This window comes from Lontra canadensis, unplaced genomic scaffold, assembly GCF_010015895.1.
Source record: "Lontra canadensis isolate GAN:19392208 unplaced genomic scaffold, GSC_riverotter_1.0 scaffold57, whole genome shotgun sequence".
In the NCBI taxonomy this organism is placed as follows: domain Eukaryota; kingdom Metazoa; phylum Chordata; class Mammalia; order Carnivora; family Mustelidae; genus Lontra; species Lontra canadensis.
In genome coordinates, this window is record NW_022631051.1 from 640096 (window position 1) to 652877 (window position 12782).

Here is a 12782-nt window from a genome sequence, read left to right on the forward strand (position 1 = left end):
CCTGGGCTTGAAAGGAAGATGATACTATGTAGGAAGCAAAATGAAAAGCAAAGAGTTCTAATGACTTCAGAGCAGATCACCTACAGGCCTGAAGCTGTGAGGGGAGTAGCCCAAGGCATAATTGTGAGAGGTGACTTCTGCACCTACCCCAGTCCTCAGCGTTGTCAGAGCACTCCCCTCAGCTTTCTTGTGCTCCACTCCTTTCTGTGCTCCTCGAACCTGGGTATTACCGTGAGCAGCGGCAATCCCTGTGTCTCATCACCTGAGACGTAACATGTCATTCAGCTGATGTGACAAATGCATCTTGATAGATCAACTAACAGGATACAAAAGTGGCGGAAGGGACTCTGAAGGTTGCAGAGTCCCACTGCTTCTTGAGGAACTGAGCTCTTGAAGGTCTAAATGACTTTCTTGCCCAAAGCATTCCCTCTTTTGCTTCTTCTGGAGGATGTTAATTAACACCATGGCTGTGTCTGCCTATTATTGTCTCTAGTGGAGAGATATTTTAAAGTCCATAGATGATGTTTGCCAGAAGTTATCCTTGGCCACCCTGATTTTAAACCACCTTGGCAGACTGCCTTTATTACAAATCCAGTTTAAAAAAAATTTTTTTTTCAGACTGGATATATATTTAATTTTCTGAGCCTCTGTGAAGTGTGCCAAAGTACAACAAAAACCTATTTCTATTTTTCATATCCTTGATCTACTTTGACCTTGTGTGGCAGTGTTATGGGTTGAGTTAGATTCCCCACATAGATCAAAGTCCTAACTCCTAGTACCTGTGAACATGACCTTACTTGGGGTTTGCTGATTTAATCAAGTTAAGATGAGGTCATTAGGGAGGGTTCTAATCCAATATGAGTGGTGTCATAAGACAGCTGTGGGAAGACCCAGAAGGGAGAAGGCCATGTGATGACAGAGGCAGAGATTGAAGTACAGCAACCAGAAGCCAAAGAATGCCATAGGTTGCCAGCCACAGCCAGAAGCTGGGAAGAGGCCAGGAAGGATTGTCCTTACCAAGGATCGCGGGCCCAGCTCATACCTGGATGTCAGACTCCTAGCTTCCAGAACTGTGACATTACAAGTGTGTGTTGTTTCAAGCCACTCAGTTTGTGGGACTTTGGGATGCAGCCCTAGAAAACCAATACCTGCAGTAATCAAGGCAAAGAGAAAGGGCAACTGGAAGCCAAAGGAAAGAAAGAAGAGCTACTTTGTTGGGTTGGCTCATTAATGCCATTGGTAGTAACTTTTTATTGAAATGATCTGGAGAGATTCCACTGCTACCTTGAAAAAAAAAATTTGTGAGGGGACTCCCTTTGTCCACTTATTTAAGATGTAGTGCATTTTGCTATTTAAATGTTTTCATTGAAAAGAGTACACTGTTTTTCAGTGTTCTCTGTTAATAATCTAGTTTATTTTCCTTAGGCTGACATCTTTGGCCTTTTTCTATTTATTTTGTCTTTTAATATTTTATTTTATAGCATAATATGACTGCATGAATGGTAGTATGTATTCCCTCAAAATATGGGAAAAGGCACTTAAAAATGCCAATTATTCATATTTTTCAAATGATGATCCAAGCCCTGATATATTCCAAGGTTCTGATTTACTCTCCATACATAATTTTAAAATTTAATCAGGTCTTGTTTAAAATAATCAATTTCAGTAGTTTCTTCTGTAGTGATGTTTTCAATTTACAAATAGCACAAATGGAAGTGAGGACTACTTATAACTGTATTTTTCAAAACCAAAAATAATTTTTTAAAATATTTTATTTTTAAGTAATCTCCACACCAAATGTGAGGCTCAGATTTATAATCTTGAGATTAAGAGTCACATGTTCTGGGGCGCTTGCGTGAATCAGTGGGTTAAAGACTCTGCCTTCAGCTCGGGTCATGGTCTCAGGGTCCTGGGATCGAGTCCCGCATCGGGCTCTCTGCTCAGCAGGGAGCCTACTTCCTCCTCTCTCTCTCTCTGCCTGCCTCTCCACCTACTTGTGATTTCTCTCTCTGTCAAATAAATAAATAAAATCTTAAAAAAAAAAAAAAGTCACATGTTCCACTGACTGAGCCAGCCAGGAGCTCCCCAAAAACCATTTTCAAGGTCTTAAAAATTCTATGTATTTAGTGTCCAAATTAAAAACCTGTATCAAGAACCTTCACATATGACTCAATTTTTAAGCATAGCCACTTTCTACAAGTCTCTCCAAGATCATCTGCCCTATTATATTACTCAATTATCTGAAAAATTGAAGGGTCTTAGAAGGAAGAGTTGCCCTGAAAATTTAGTGGTTAAGGAAACATCTGAGAGTTGAAAGACATGGATCTTTTCATTGACCAGAAGTCTTAATTCATTTTCAAAAGCCATTCTGGATTGTTTCAAACTCTTCTTCTTGGGTTTTTGGGGTTCAGTTTATGATTTCTGCAGAACGCACCTGGATGCCCATGTCTTTGAGGCACTGGATACACACGTCAGACCCCAGGTCAAAATCAATAGACCTTTCAGTACATTGCACTGTTCCATCTGTAGGGTGTACTGTGCCCTGATTACTCTAGGAGTCACACCATCTGCTTCTAGGTGCTAAAGTAAGGAGCTGGACTACTGGAAGTAGAGCATTGGAATGACTTACTTGAGTGTGGTGAGTTCTGTAAGGGATGGCTGAGTAGCCTTGAGATAGCTTTCTCTTCGTGCAGCAACTTTGGGAGAAGGCTTGGGACTTGTGTCAGAGTCACCACTGTCTTCATCCCCCATGGCCTTGATGTAGCTGCCACTCCGCATTCTTCGGCATGGAATTTCGTCGTCTTTACCTCGAGGGGTGTACCCTGTCCAGTCATCCTGAGGAACCTATTCACATAGAAAACAGAGAATTCATTTTTAATAAAATCCTATACTTTCCTTTCCTTTTGTTCTTTTTTGGTTGACCCTGAATATGGATAATATAGATAAATTATCTAAAACTTGAGAGATTCATTTCTCATTAACGGTGTTTCACTATAATTGGTTTAAAAACATTTTAATCCATGAAAATCCATGTCCTAATCTTTAAAACATCCTGTGTATTAGGAAAAATTAAAACCATTGGCTTTGATTTACTTCTAATTTTTCACATGCTAATAAGAATAAGAATTTCAAGAAATAATTTGAATAAGAATACTATTGGAAAGGAGAACAGTTTTATTTGAACTTTTCAATTACTTGTTGTCAACTGTTGTTTAAAATGTAAGAATCGCTCAGTTTTATCCTCCTCACACCTTCCATCTGTACTGTCTTGTATAGAATCTTTCTTCTTCCTAAACCAGCTACATGGACTTCTCAATAACCTATTCTTTCAAAACCCCTCTTAATTTGTATTCATCTTCCATAGATCTGCTTAAAGCAGTCTTTAAAGGTTTCCAGTGATCACATGAAAGCAAGTGGCCTTTTCTTAATTTAAATTTTCCTTGCCTCTGTATACACACACACACACACACACACATGCACACCCCACCCCTGAAGAGTTTCTCTACTTACCTGTTACAGCTACTTATCTGAATTGTTCTTTTCCTCTTGCTTTGCTGGATCCTATTCTAAGTCCCCACTTGGGGGGTAGCATTTAAGATAATGTTCTTAGTACACTGCTCCTTCTTTTTCTACAATCATTTCCTTTGAATTCAGCGGAACACTACTCTATGCTATAGAGGGCTTCTTTATGTTTTTCTCTTCAGTTCCACTTAGATTTTCCACTTCAACATGGACTCAACCTAGGATCTCATGACTCCTCCATTTAGTAAAAGAAATGCATAATGACCACTCTTTTTATCCATTAAGAAGCAACAAACAGTCCACGGTGCATAGAACACTGCACAGGGCTTAAAAAAAAAGAAACCAAAAAACAAAGGAGGATGGTTTTGGCCCTTAATATGATTTAACAGCAATGAGAAGACAGAGCATAAACACATTTGGGAACAGTTCCAAATCAACCCATCAGTAAGTTTAAGATATGGTGCCATAAATGGAACATGCACCAAAGAGAGACTAGAAGTAGGAGTTATCAGTAATAGTGGTGGGGAAGGAGTAGCCAGGAAGGGCTCCTGGGAACTGTCCAAATTTCAATGAGAAGGTTAACAGGTATTTAATATTCTGATGCTAACTACTTACTGATTATCCAGCAGATAATATATTCTTTCATCATTAACATTTAACTATGGGAAGGGATTTGCTTACAGGATCTTTTTTTATCAACGTAACAACTCTGCATAATTTTTCTCTGTATTTCTCAGATAAGGAACAAGAACTCAGAGAACTTAAAGAATTTGCCAAAGAACACACAACTAATAAAAGAACACATAATGGCACTGGCATTCAAAGCATTTTGGTTTGACTCCAAAGGTTAGAATTTACTTAACCTAAATTTTATGATTAATAGTATATGAATTTTTAACTCAGAAGCATTCATAAAATTGTTTACAATGACACATACACATATTGGACACAGGTTCCTAAATGTTATAGATTCCAGAAAGTGAGAATAGATGTTTCCCTAAAAACAGAATAAAGGGGTTGGTGGGTGGCTCAGCATCGGTTAAGCATCCAGCTCTTGATTTTGGCTCAGGTCATGATCTCAGAGTCATGAGGTCAAGCCCCATGTGGGGACACATAAGTCTCAGCTACGAAGGTACAGAGTTCTAACCTGGTTCTCTTGACCACTATGTGATATTGTTTCTCCCTTTCTGGGCTATGATCTGTGGCACCTACAGAACCAAAGAGCCGTAGTCCCATGCCACCTTGTAATCCATTACATCTGATCCATTTGCTGTTTGTTGATCATGGTAATAACAATGCAGAGTTTTTACTTTTTTAGCTAAAAAGCATCAAAATCACTATAGCAACAAGGAAGATTTCTTAGTGAAATCATAGATGTTTAGAACAGCCTTGTTTTCCTTCAGTTGGAAGGTGACTCACTGAAAAATATGATCATGTTCAGAACCTCATTATTGGCTTAGCAATTACATTTTATAAATTACCTTGGTACAGCTGAGGGTCACAGATGATGCGTGTAGCACTTGGCCATTTCTTGGTACTGATTCACAGTTCATAAATAAACATTGGTCTCTGGAATATGTCAGAGACTAAGGACAAACTTGTATGAGGTCATATCAATTATGAAATGAAACATAGCAAATTTCTGTTTGGATGTTTTTCCCAAAGTTAGTTTATGGTAGGAACTTGGGCTTGCACTAACAATGGGTCGCAACTGTTGCTAAGGGAACCAAATGTAAAGTATTTAATCTGTATACCTTTCAATGAAACTGTTTTCAAATGATAGAAGCTAAGAAGTTGTATGGAATGGGATTTAAAAATTAATGCATAATTCATACACCTAAAGGTAGCTTACAATAAGATTACCTATACAATAATACAGAAATCAGTTCTAGGAAAAATGTAAAGAAACAGAAAATCAAGATCTTGGAGAAGAAAAATAGTGTCTCTGAAGTTCCTATGACTGAGCCAGAATTTTTATTCTGACCCTTTTAAACTCTAAAGCAAAAGGGGAGACAGTGACCAGGTCCATAGTTTCCTAATCCTAAGAAGGCACACCAATTTGTAAGGGAGTGTGAAATGTTACTGCCTTTTAATTGGAAAGAGCAGAAAATCATGGGGGCACAGCTACTATTGTGATCTAGCCAAAAGTTGATGTGTCTATTTGCCCCAGTTGCACAGAAAGAAGAAAATTTGGGGAAATCCAAAGAAACAATTAACCTTACAGCTGTCTGAGAAAGTCTTCAGTATTACTGGTCCTGGGAGTTTGAGGGAATAGAAGTCTTATTAAGGAGGGGAAGCTGGAGCAAATAGACGCTTGTTGGTCGTAGGCCAGCCAGATGTCCTGCTTGTCTGTACCAACCCTGGAGGTAGTTGGACGCAAAATTTTTAAAGAAAAAATAATAAAATCAATGTAATAAGTGTTAGATTTAACAGTAGTTATGAATTAGAGAAAAAAGGATTATTTGCTTTTTAATGCATATGTTTAAGCATTAAATTCCAATAGGGAGCTTTATTTTTGATCAAACAAAATGATGACTAGAGTGCATTTTTCTATTTCAGGAATAACCAGTCTATAACTTAGACTGTATGTCACAGTTCAGAATTACGGAAGGCTTGCTTCTGGCCAAAGAATAACCATAACCAAGTGCTAGCACCCTCTATTTACAGGATGAGGATGTTTTCTTAATTGAAAGAGTGTATGGACACTGAATGATGGGTCATTCTAATCACAGCTGTAGTCTATTCAGTTACAGAACAGGAGATAATGAAACATGACCTAGTGGACATGCTTGCATTTTCTCAGTCTCCTTGTGCATCTCTCTTTGCCTCTCTCCTTCTTCCCTCACATCTGCAAGTATTTTTTGCTTGTTTCTTTTGCAGTCTTGGTGTGGGTGCTGGGAATATATGGCAGTGAACAGTACAAATATGGATCTCATGCTGTGGAGCAGACATTCTAGAAGCAGTGCAGGAAGAGATAGATAATAGTCAAGCATGTAAATCAATGAACAAGATAATTTCAGCATAAATGGAACTAGGAAAATAAGATGGGCTAATGTAACAATGTGGCTGGAAGGGGACTCCTTTAGCCTGTTCCTCGGAAAAGCCACTAGGAAAGCGATAATATTCCTGAGGAGATCTGTTGACCAAAGGAGCCAGCCTGGAGGAGAGCTGGGAAGAGCTCCCAGGCAAAAGGATCAGCCAGTGCAGAGTCTCTAGAGTAAGACTAAGCTTGGGAGGAGCACCAGGGTGGTTCAGTGGGTTAAAGCCTCTGCCTTCGGCTCAGGTCATGATCTCAGGATCCTGGGATCGAGCCCCCTATCGGGCTGTCTGCTCAGCAGGGAGCCTGCTTTCCCCCACCTCTCTCTGCCTTGCCTCTCTGCCTACTTGCAATATCTGTCTGTCAAATAAATAAATAAAATCTAAAAAAACAAAAACAGAATAAGTGTGTGAGTAAAAATGCCAGAATGACTGGAGAGTACCCAGCAAGGGGAAAGTGATACAAGGAGAGGCCAGGGGTGCAGGGCCAGGTCATGTAGGGTCTTATACGTCAGTCTCAAATCTTCCTGCCAGGCTAAACTCAGCAACTATAAAGCTCCCTCCAACTGCTCCAGAGTAAACTGATCTTTTTAATGAAATCTATAGCATGTATCTCTACATGAGGGGTCAGCAAACTGCAGCTTACAGACTAAATCCAGCTTGCCATCTGTATTTGTAGATGAAGTTTTATCGGCACACAACCCTGCCCATTCATTATGCACTGACTATGACTGGTGTCAAGTTACAAGGGCCGAGTTATATAGTCGGATTGGACACTCTATGGCCCCAAGCCTAATCCACACCGTCCTTCTGCGTACTTAATGTGCCTAATCACACAATGGCATTTATAGGCACTACTTGTTTTATGTGTCTTTGTGTCATCTCTCTAATTACTTGGTAAGCTCACTGAAACGGGGGGAGCAGTATTGCTGGGGGCTCAAAGATGTGAGCTCTGCGTCTAGACTACCCACGTCTAAGATCCTGCTGTGTCAGAAACTAGGCATATGCCTCAATTTCCTTGTCTGTTTCCTACTCCACAGAGAGTTAGGCATGGATTAAATGGGGTAATGCCCACAAGTGCACAGGGAATGCTCAGTAAAGGTCTTTTAGGGGAGCTCTGCCCTACTGGTATAGCACTCAGGCACTCCCTCATGATGGATGACATTAGCTTTCCAAGAAGACTCAGATGCCTGCTTCCAATATTCTTCCTCAAGGGAGGAGCAGAAATAATTGAAATATAATAAGTAAAAACATAAAGTTCTAATAGACTATCTACTTCCATCATTTTTAAGTGACAGTTCCCATCAGGAAGTACTCCCAGCTGTCTGTCTTGGGGTCTCATTTCTATTCTGCAGGACCAAGACGGGGAGCCTATAGCCTTTAGGTCACCAGAATCTTGCCTGGCTTCCCAGTGATTGAATCCCAAATGCCTCCTTTTGGTTCACAAAGCAGAAAACCTGGGGGGGAAAAAGCCTCCCTGGGAACCGTGTTTGTATTTAAAGGGTTTTTTGTTTGTTTGTTTGTTTGTTTGTTTTAAAACCCAGATGTATGAGAACTGGCCAGACCAAGAGTGGGAGTTAGGGGACCTCTGGACTGCATGAAGTTTCTGCTCTGTGCAGCTCTGAGTTACAGAGGTGTGGGAGAGGCTGAAAAGGTAAGCAGGGGGCGGGGGGGGGGGGCAAGCTTCTTACTGTTAATCTAGCTATTTCTAGGGCCTAGTACATTGCCAGAAAGGGAATAGGTTTCTGGGTAAATGTGATACTAAGTGAATGAATGAATTCCAATTTGAGCTTTACTTTCACTCAATGTGTGTGACCTTGGATAAGTCACTTTATCTCCTTGATTCAGTTTTTCCATCTCTAAAATGAGGATGATAATAGATATATAATGAATAGAAATTATGTGTGTGAATATAGTTTGTGAACTTCCAAGGACCACTAAAATCTGAGGAAAACAATAGAAATCTGTCTCTTCATGGCTACTTTTAAAGTATGGCCAGCCATAAATAACTTGGGGATTAAAAAAGCAGTGGCATTTTAGCTGACCATCTTCTACTCATTAAAGCAGATGTTCTAGTATAAGAATATAAGCAGATGGGATATATATGTTATCCTATATAAAAATATAAAAATTTCAAACACAAAAATGTGCTTCTGTCTCTTTTAGGATCTTTGAGAGTAGACTGTCTTCTGGTGCTGCCAAATATTTTCCCCCTTCAGGTTTTTCCAAACTCAGCTGAAAGAGGATCTCACTTATTCTGGTTGATCCATGAGCAAAAGCTATGATAAGCCTGGGGCCCTTGAAAAATCTTTCCCTTGGGGAACTCTTAAAAGTTATATGATCCAAGATAATACCTTCTGTTCTGAGGGTCTCAAATATTTTGCTGATTTTTTGGGGGGGCTTATCCCCACTTGGTTAACAAAGTTTCCATTTTGAATAGACAAACTACCCTTACTTTGACCTATCTGCAGCCTTCCTCCAGTATCCAAATGCCACATTATCCTGAATCTAAGCTACCAATGCAAAACCCTTAATATTTTTTTGTGCCACTAAGAAATCAATGCCACCAACTAAATTCTGACTCTTCCTAGATTATATGATTCATTCCAATATCAAAGATGCTAAAATGAGAAACATACATCTTAGAACCAAACACCTTTTAAAGAACATGTGTGAAAATAAAAATAAGAAATAGATATATTCTAGGGTAGAAAGCATAGAACTTAATATTCCTATTTAATAGTGACCAAATTAATAATAATAATAATTAGCATTCATCTGTGCCATGCTTTTGCAAAAAACATAAGCTCACATAATGTCTTATCATCCTTACAACTACCTTGAAGGATAAGAAGAATTATTATAATCTTAACTTGTCAAATATAGAAATTGAGGTCCAGAGAGCTTAGTAGTTGGTATAGGGTGACACTATACCCAAAATAGGGTCTACTCTTCACAGATAGTGATTCCCCTGGTCCCCCCGTGTTCAGATCTTGGCTGTCTTTTGAGTCACAGTTGTTATTTTATGGTAACCTAAAGAATACATATTTCAGGTAAGGGAAAAAAAAAAAAAAACCTCCCTATGGTTTTAAGATCTGTCTGGAGGAAAAATATGTTAATAAAGCAAAGGAAGGATTACAAGCCTTTAAGTAGAAGTTATAAGAAATACTATTTCAGACATGAGAAGGCTTACTTTTAAAAGGCTCTTCCACAGGATTTGGGGTTTCAGTCCCCCACTTTTGCTGGGCTGCAGTCAGTAGAGTGTAACTACATGTAGAGAGAGTCAGACATTTTGTGCCAATGATGGTCTGAGAGATGATGGCTGGGATATGAAGTCATGTGTGAGTGAGTCCTGGAGAGCGGATTATCTTGAGATGGGAGGTTGGATGGTGAGGTTTGGAGGGATGAAAATGCGTGAGATTTTGGGAAATCTGAGAGCCACAAAAGGAATGCAGACCCTTAGAAAGCTGGGACAGCTGAAATGGAGCGTATATCCTGAAATATACCAGGGGAGGCCAGTGCACTTCCGTGAGCAGTTCTGGATGGCAGAGGTTTAGGGAGGAAAACCTCTAAGGCTGAGGTGGGACTTAAAGTTCTAATTTGTCAGGAACCAGAGAAGCGGGGAGAAAAAAAAAAGGTAGGCGTTTTATCGATGAGATGGGAATAAAGACAACGTAGCAAGTTACAGCAGTGATTAAAATGGTGGCCATCGATAAGAGGTTGATCTTTGCAAGGCTACTCCTTGGCAACTGTTGATCTCTTCAACAATTGAGTGTTTCTCTTAAAGCAACCGGGTAGATGAGGGCGCTTGACTATGGCTGAGGAGATCAACAGACTTGGTCTTACCTGAGCTCGATGAAGAAGGGTAAATACAAGGAGGAAAAACTGTATGTATGAAAGGAGAGCTAGGGATCTGATATTTACAGAATAATCTGACATTTCTGGGGTAACCTCAGAGGGCTGGAAGAGATATCTATGTTACATGAATACTTCCAGCAGTCTGATGAGATGGGCATTAACTCTGTTCGTTTTACTGCTACAAAACTTAGACTCAAAAAGCAGAAATGACTCTCAAGGTCATAATAATGAGTAGGAGTCTGGCTTTGTCTGACATCAAAACTTTAATGTCACCCTGCCTCTGATGAATGTACATTGATTAAGTGACTGAACAAAATAAATGGGGGGGTGGGGAAGGGAGGGCATGCTCCCATTCAACTGTACTTTATTTCTAAAATAAACATAAAATGTAACTATTGAAATCAGCATAAATATTATCTTGTCACTAATTTGTCAGCACTGTTGAAGAGGGTTTAAGATAATAAGAAGTAAAACAGCATTTGCTCTCTCAGTGTTTCCTGCTGCCCTTAGCGACTGCTGTTGTCAGACAGTTGGGGAGGTGGAGCTAGAAAACTTGAAGGACAACCACGTCTTTCAAGGATGGCTGTGGGGGGCTGCATGCATCCCAGTGGTAAGGAGGCTTCCCCCTGGATTTCAAGTGCCTGCCTACAACTTATTACAGAAATGGCGTGAATGTCTCTGCCTTCTAAGCACTTTTAGTGAGCTCTCAGATTCCCTACTCACTCGGGTCCTTTGCATCTTCTTTACAGCGGGGAGAACTGCTTTTCTGCTCCACACAGCTTTCAACTTGACAAATGCGACTTGGCATAAATGTCCCTGTAGCCTTTTAAGCTTGCTCTTCTCACAGCAAAAGCAGAAAAAAAGAGCAAGAATAGGAAAATTACAATTACGCGACGTGCAGATCCCAAGGTCTGATCTGTGTTTTCCAATCAGATTTCCCTGGCAACCGCCCTTTCTAACTCCCCACAAAGCCCGAAGGGGGTGCAAAGCTTAATTTGCTTCAGATTGCTTAAAAATGACCTTTTAAGGACAAGAGTAAATACCTACCTCTTTTTAAATAGACCCTTCGCTATATCTCCTTCCAAATAAAAATGTTTCAGCATTCTTAAACAAAACTTTGTAAACAGTACTATGCAATAGTGATTCTGTCGCTGTGATCCTATGGAATTATTCTCACCCACCAACATTTATAGGTGTCTACAGGGTACTTAGCACCATAGTAGGTGCTGGGTAAATATACCAAAAGCATTTTATAAAATACAGTCTCTGGTGTCAAAGGGGTTTGTAAGTTTTAAGTGATTGGGCAAATCTGGGAGATAGATGAAGGAAAATGGAAAAATAGCTTTAAAACAAGTCAAGCTGAGTGAAGTATTTCAGTACCTTTGATTCACCTACTGGGTTTGTACTTTGTTCTTTAAAAATCTTCTTCCCTGGTGGTTAAACCATTCTTTAGGAGTTGAATGTCTATGTGTGAAGTTAATGGATGCCACTAAGAAAAGGCATTATGGGAGAAATGTGAGGGGCAATGTCTGTGACCCCTCAAAGTGGTCCATGAGCCTTTGGGGGCTTGTAGAAAACGTTAGTGAGGTGACAGCTGACTCCAAAGGGGCTGCTGTCTGTTATGAAGATGCCTTGTGATTCCACATCAAGAAATAGTAACTAAGATACCACATTCTGGTATAATGTGAGGACAGGGGAGAAAACTTAATTTTCCTCACTGTCTACCCCGCATTTTGACTGTAGTGGACATCAGTGGGTTTTGCGACCCTGGTTCTAATTCTGGTTCTTGTAGTCACATCTCCATGATTTTGCTCTGGAGAACCCTTCCCTCCCAGAAGGAAACACACTTGAGGTCCATGTGTCTCAGGAGTAGCACAGCAGTTGGCTCAGTCAGTCAACACATCACATTCCCCAGTTGCCTTGCCTGGCTCAGGGCTGAGCGTGTGATCTAAGCCTGCTCCGTAAGCAAGCATCTTAACCTTTGCTTGGAATGCTGAGTTGAAGATACTTCCTCTCACATTCAGTACATCCACAGTAAAGTAATTAGCCTAGGACTTGCTGGTAGCCATTTTACAATCCCAACACACAAACTTTATCTCATATGATACAAAACCCTAGTTGTTATTAACCCCATTGCAAAGATGAGAAAATTGAGAGTTTGTGCTATTAAATAACTTACACTAAATTGTACAGCCAGTAAATCATATTCAGAATCAAAGGGCAAGTTTGTTTCAAATTTCTATGTTCTTTTCATCATATTATTCTGCTGTCTGTAAGTTTCAAAGCTTAGCAATTTTCCATTAAACATGAAACTCAAGCATTAAGTTACTGGGAGCTACAATGCTGTAACGTTTTGACAACTGTAA

At 39.9% G+C, this 12782-nt stretch overlaps 1 protein-coding gene across 10 annotated transcripts in view; it reads right to left on the bottom strand.

Annotated features, from left to right (window-relative positions):
* The window catches only part of DLGAP1 (DLG associated protein 1), an 866766-nt gene that overhangs the window by 249744 nt on the left and 604240 nt on the right, over positions 1 to 12782 (bottom strand). For 9 of the 10 annotated variants that reach the window (XM_032875683.1, XM_032875682.1, XM_032875681.1 and 6 more), the window contains one exon: positions 2630 to 2844. In XM_032875683.1, the coding sequence (XP_032731574.1) occupies positions 2630 to 2844 (215 nt within the window). Of the gene's footprint in view, positions 1 to 2629; positions 2845 to 11139; positions 11232 to 12782 lie in introns of those variants that run through there. The other variant, XM_032875689.1, reaches the window with a different exon arrangement.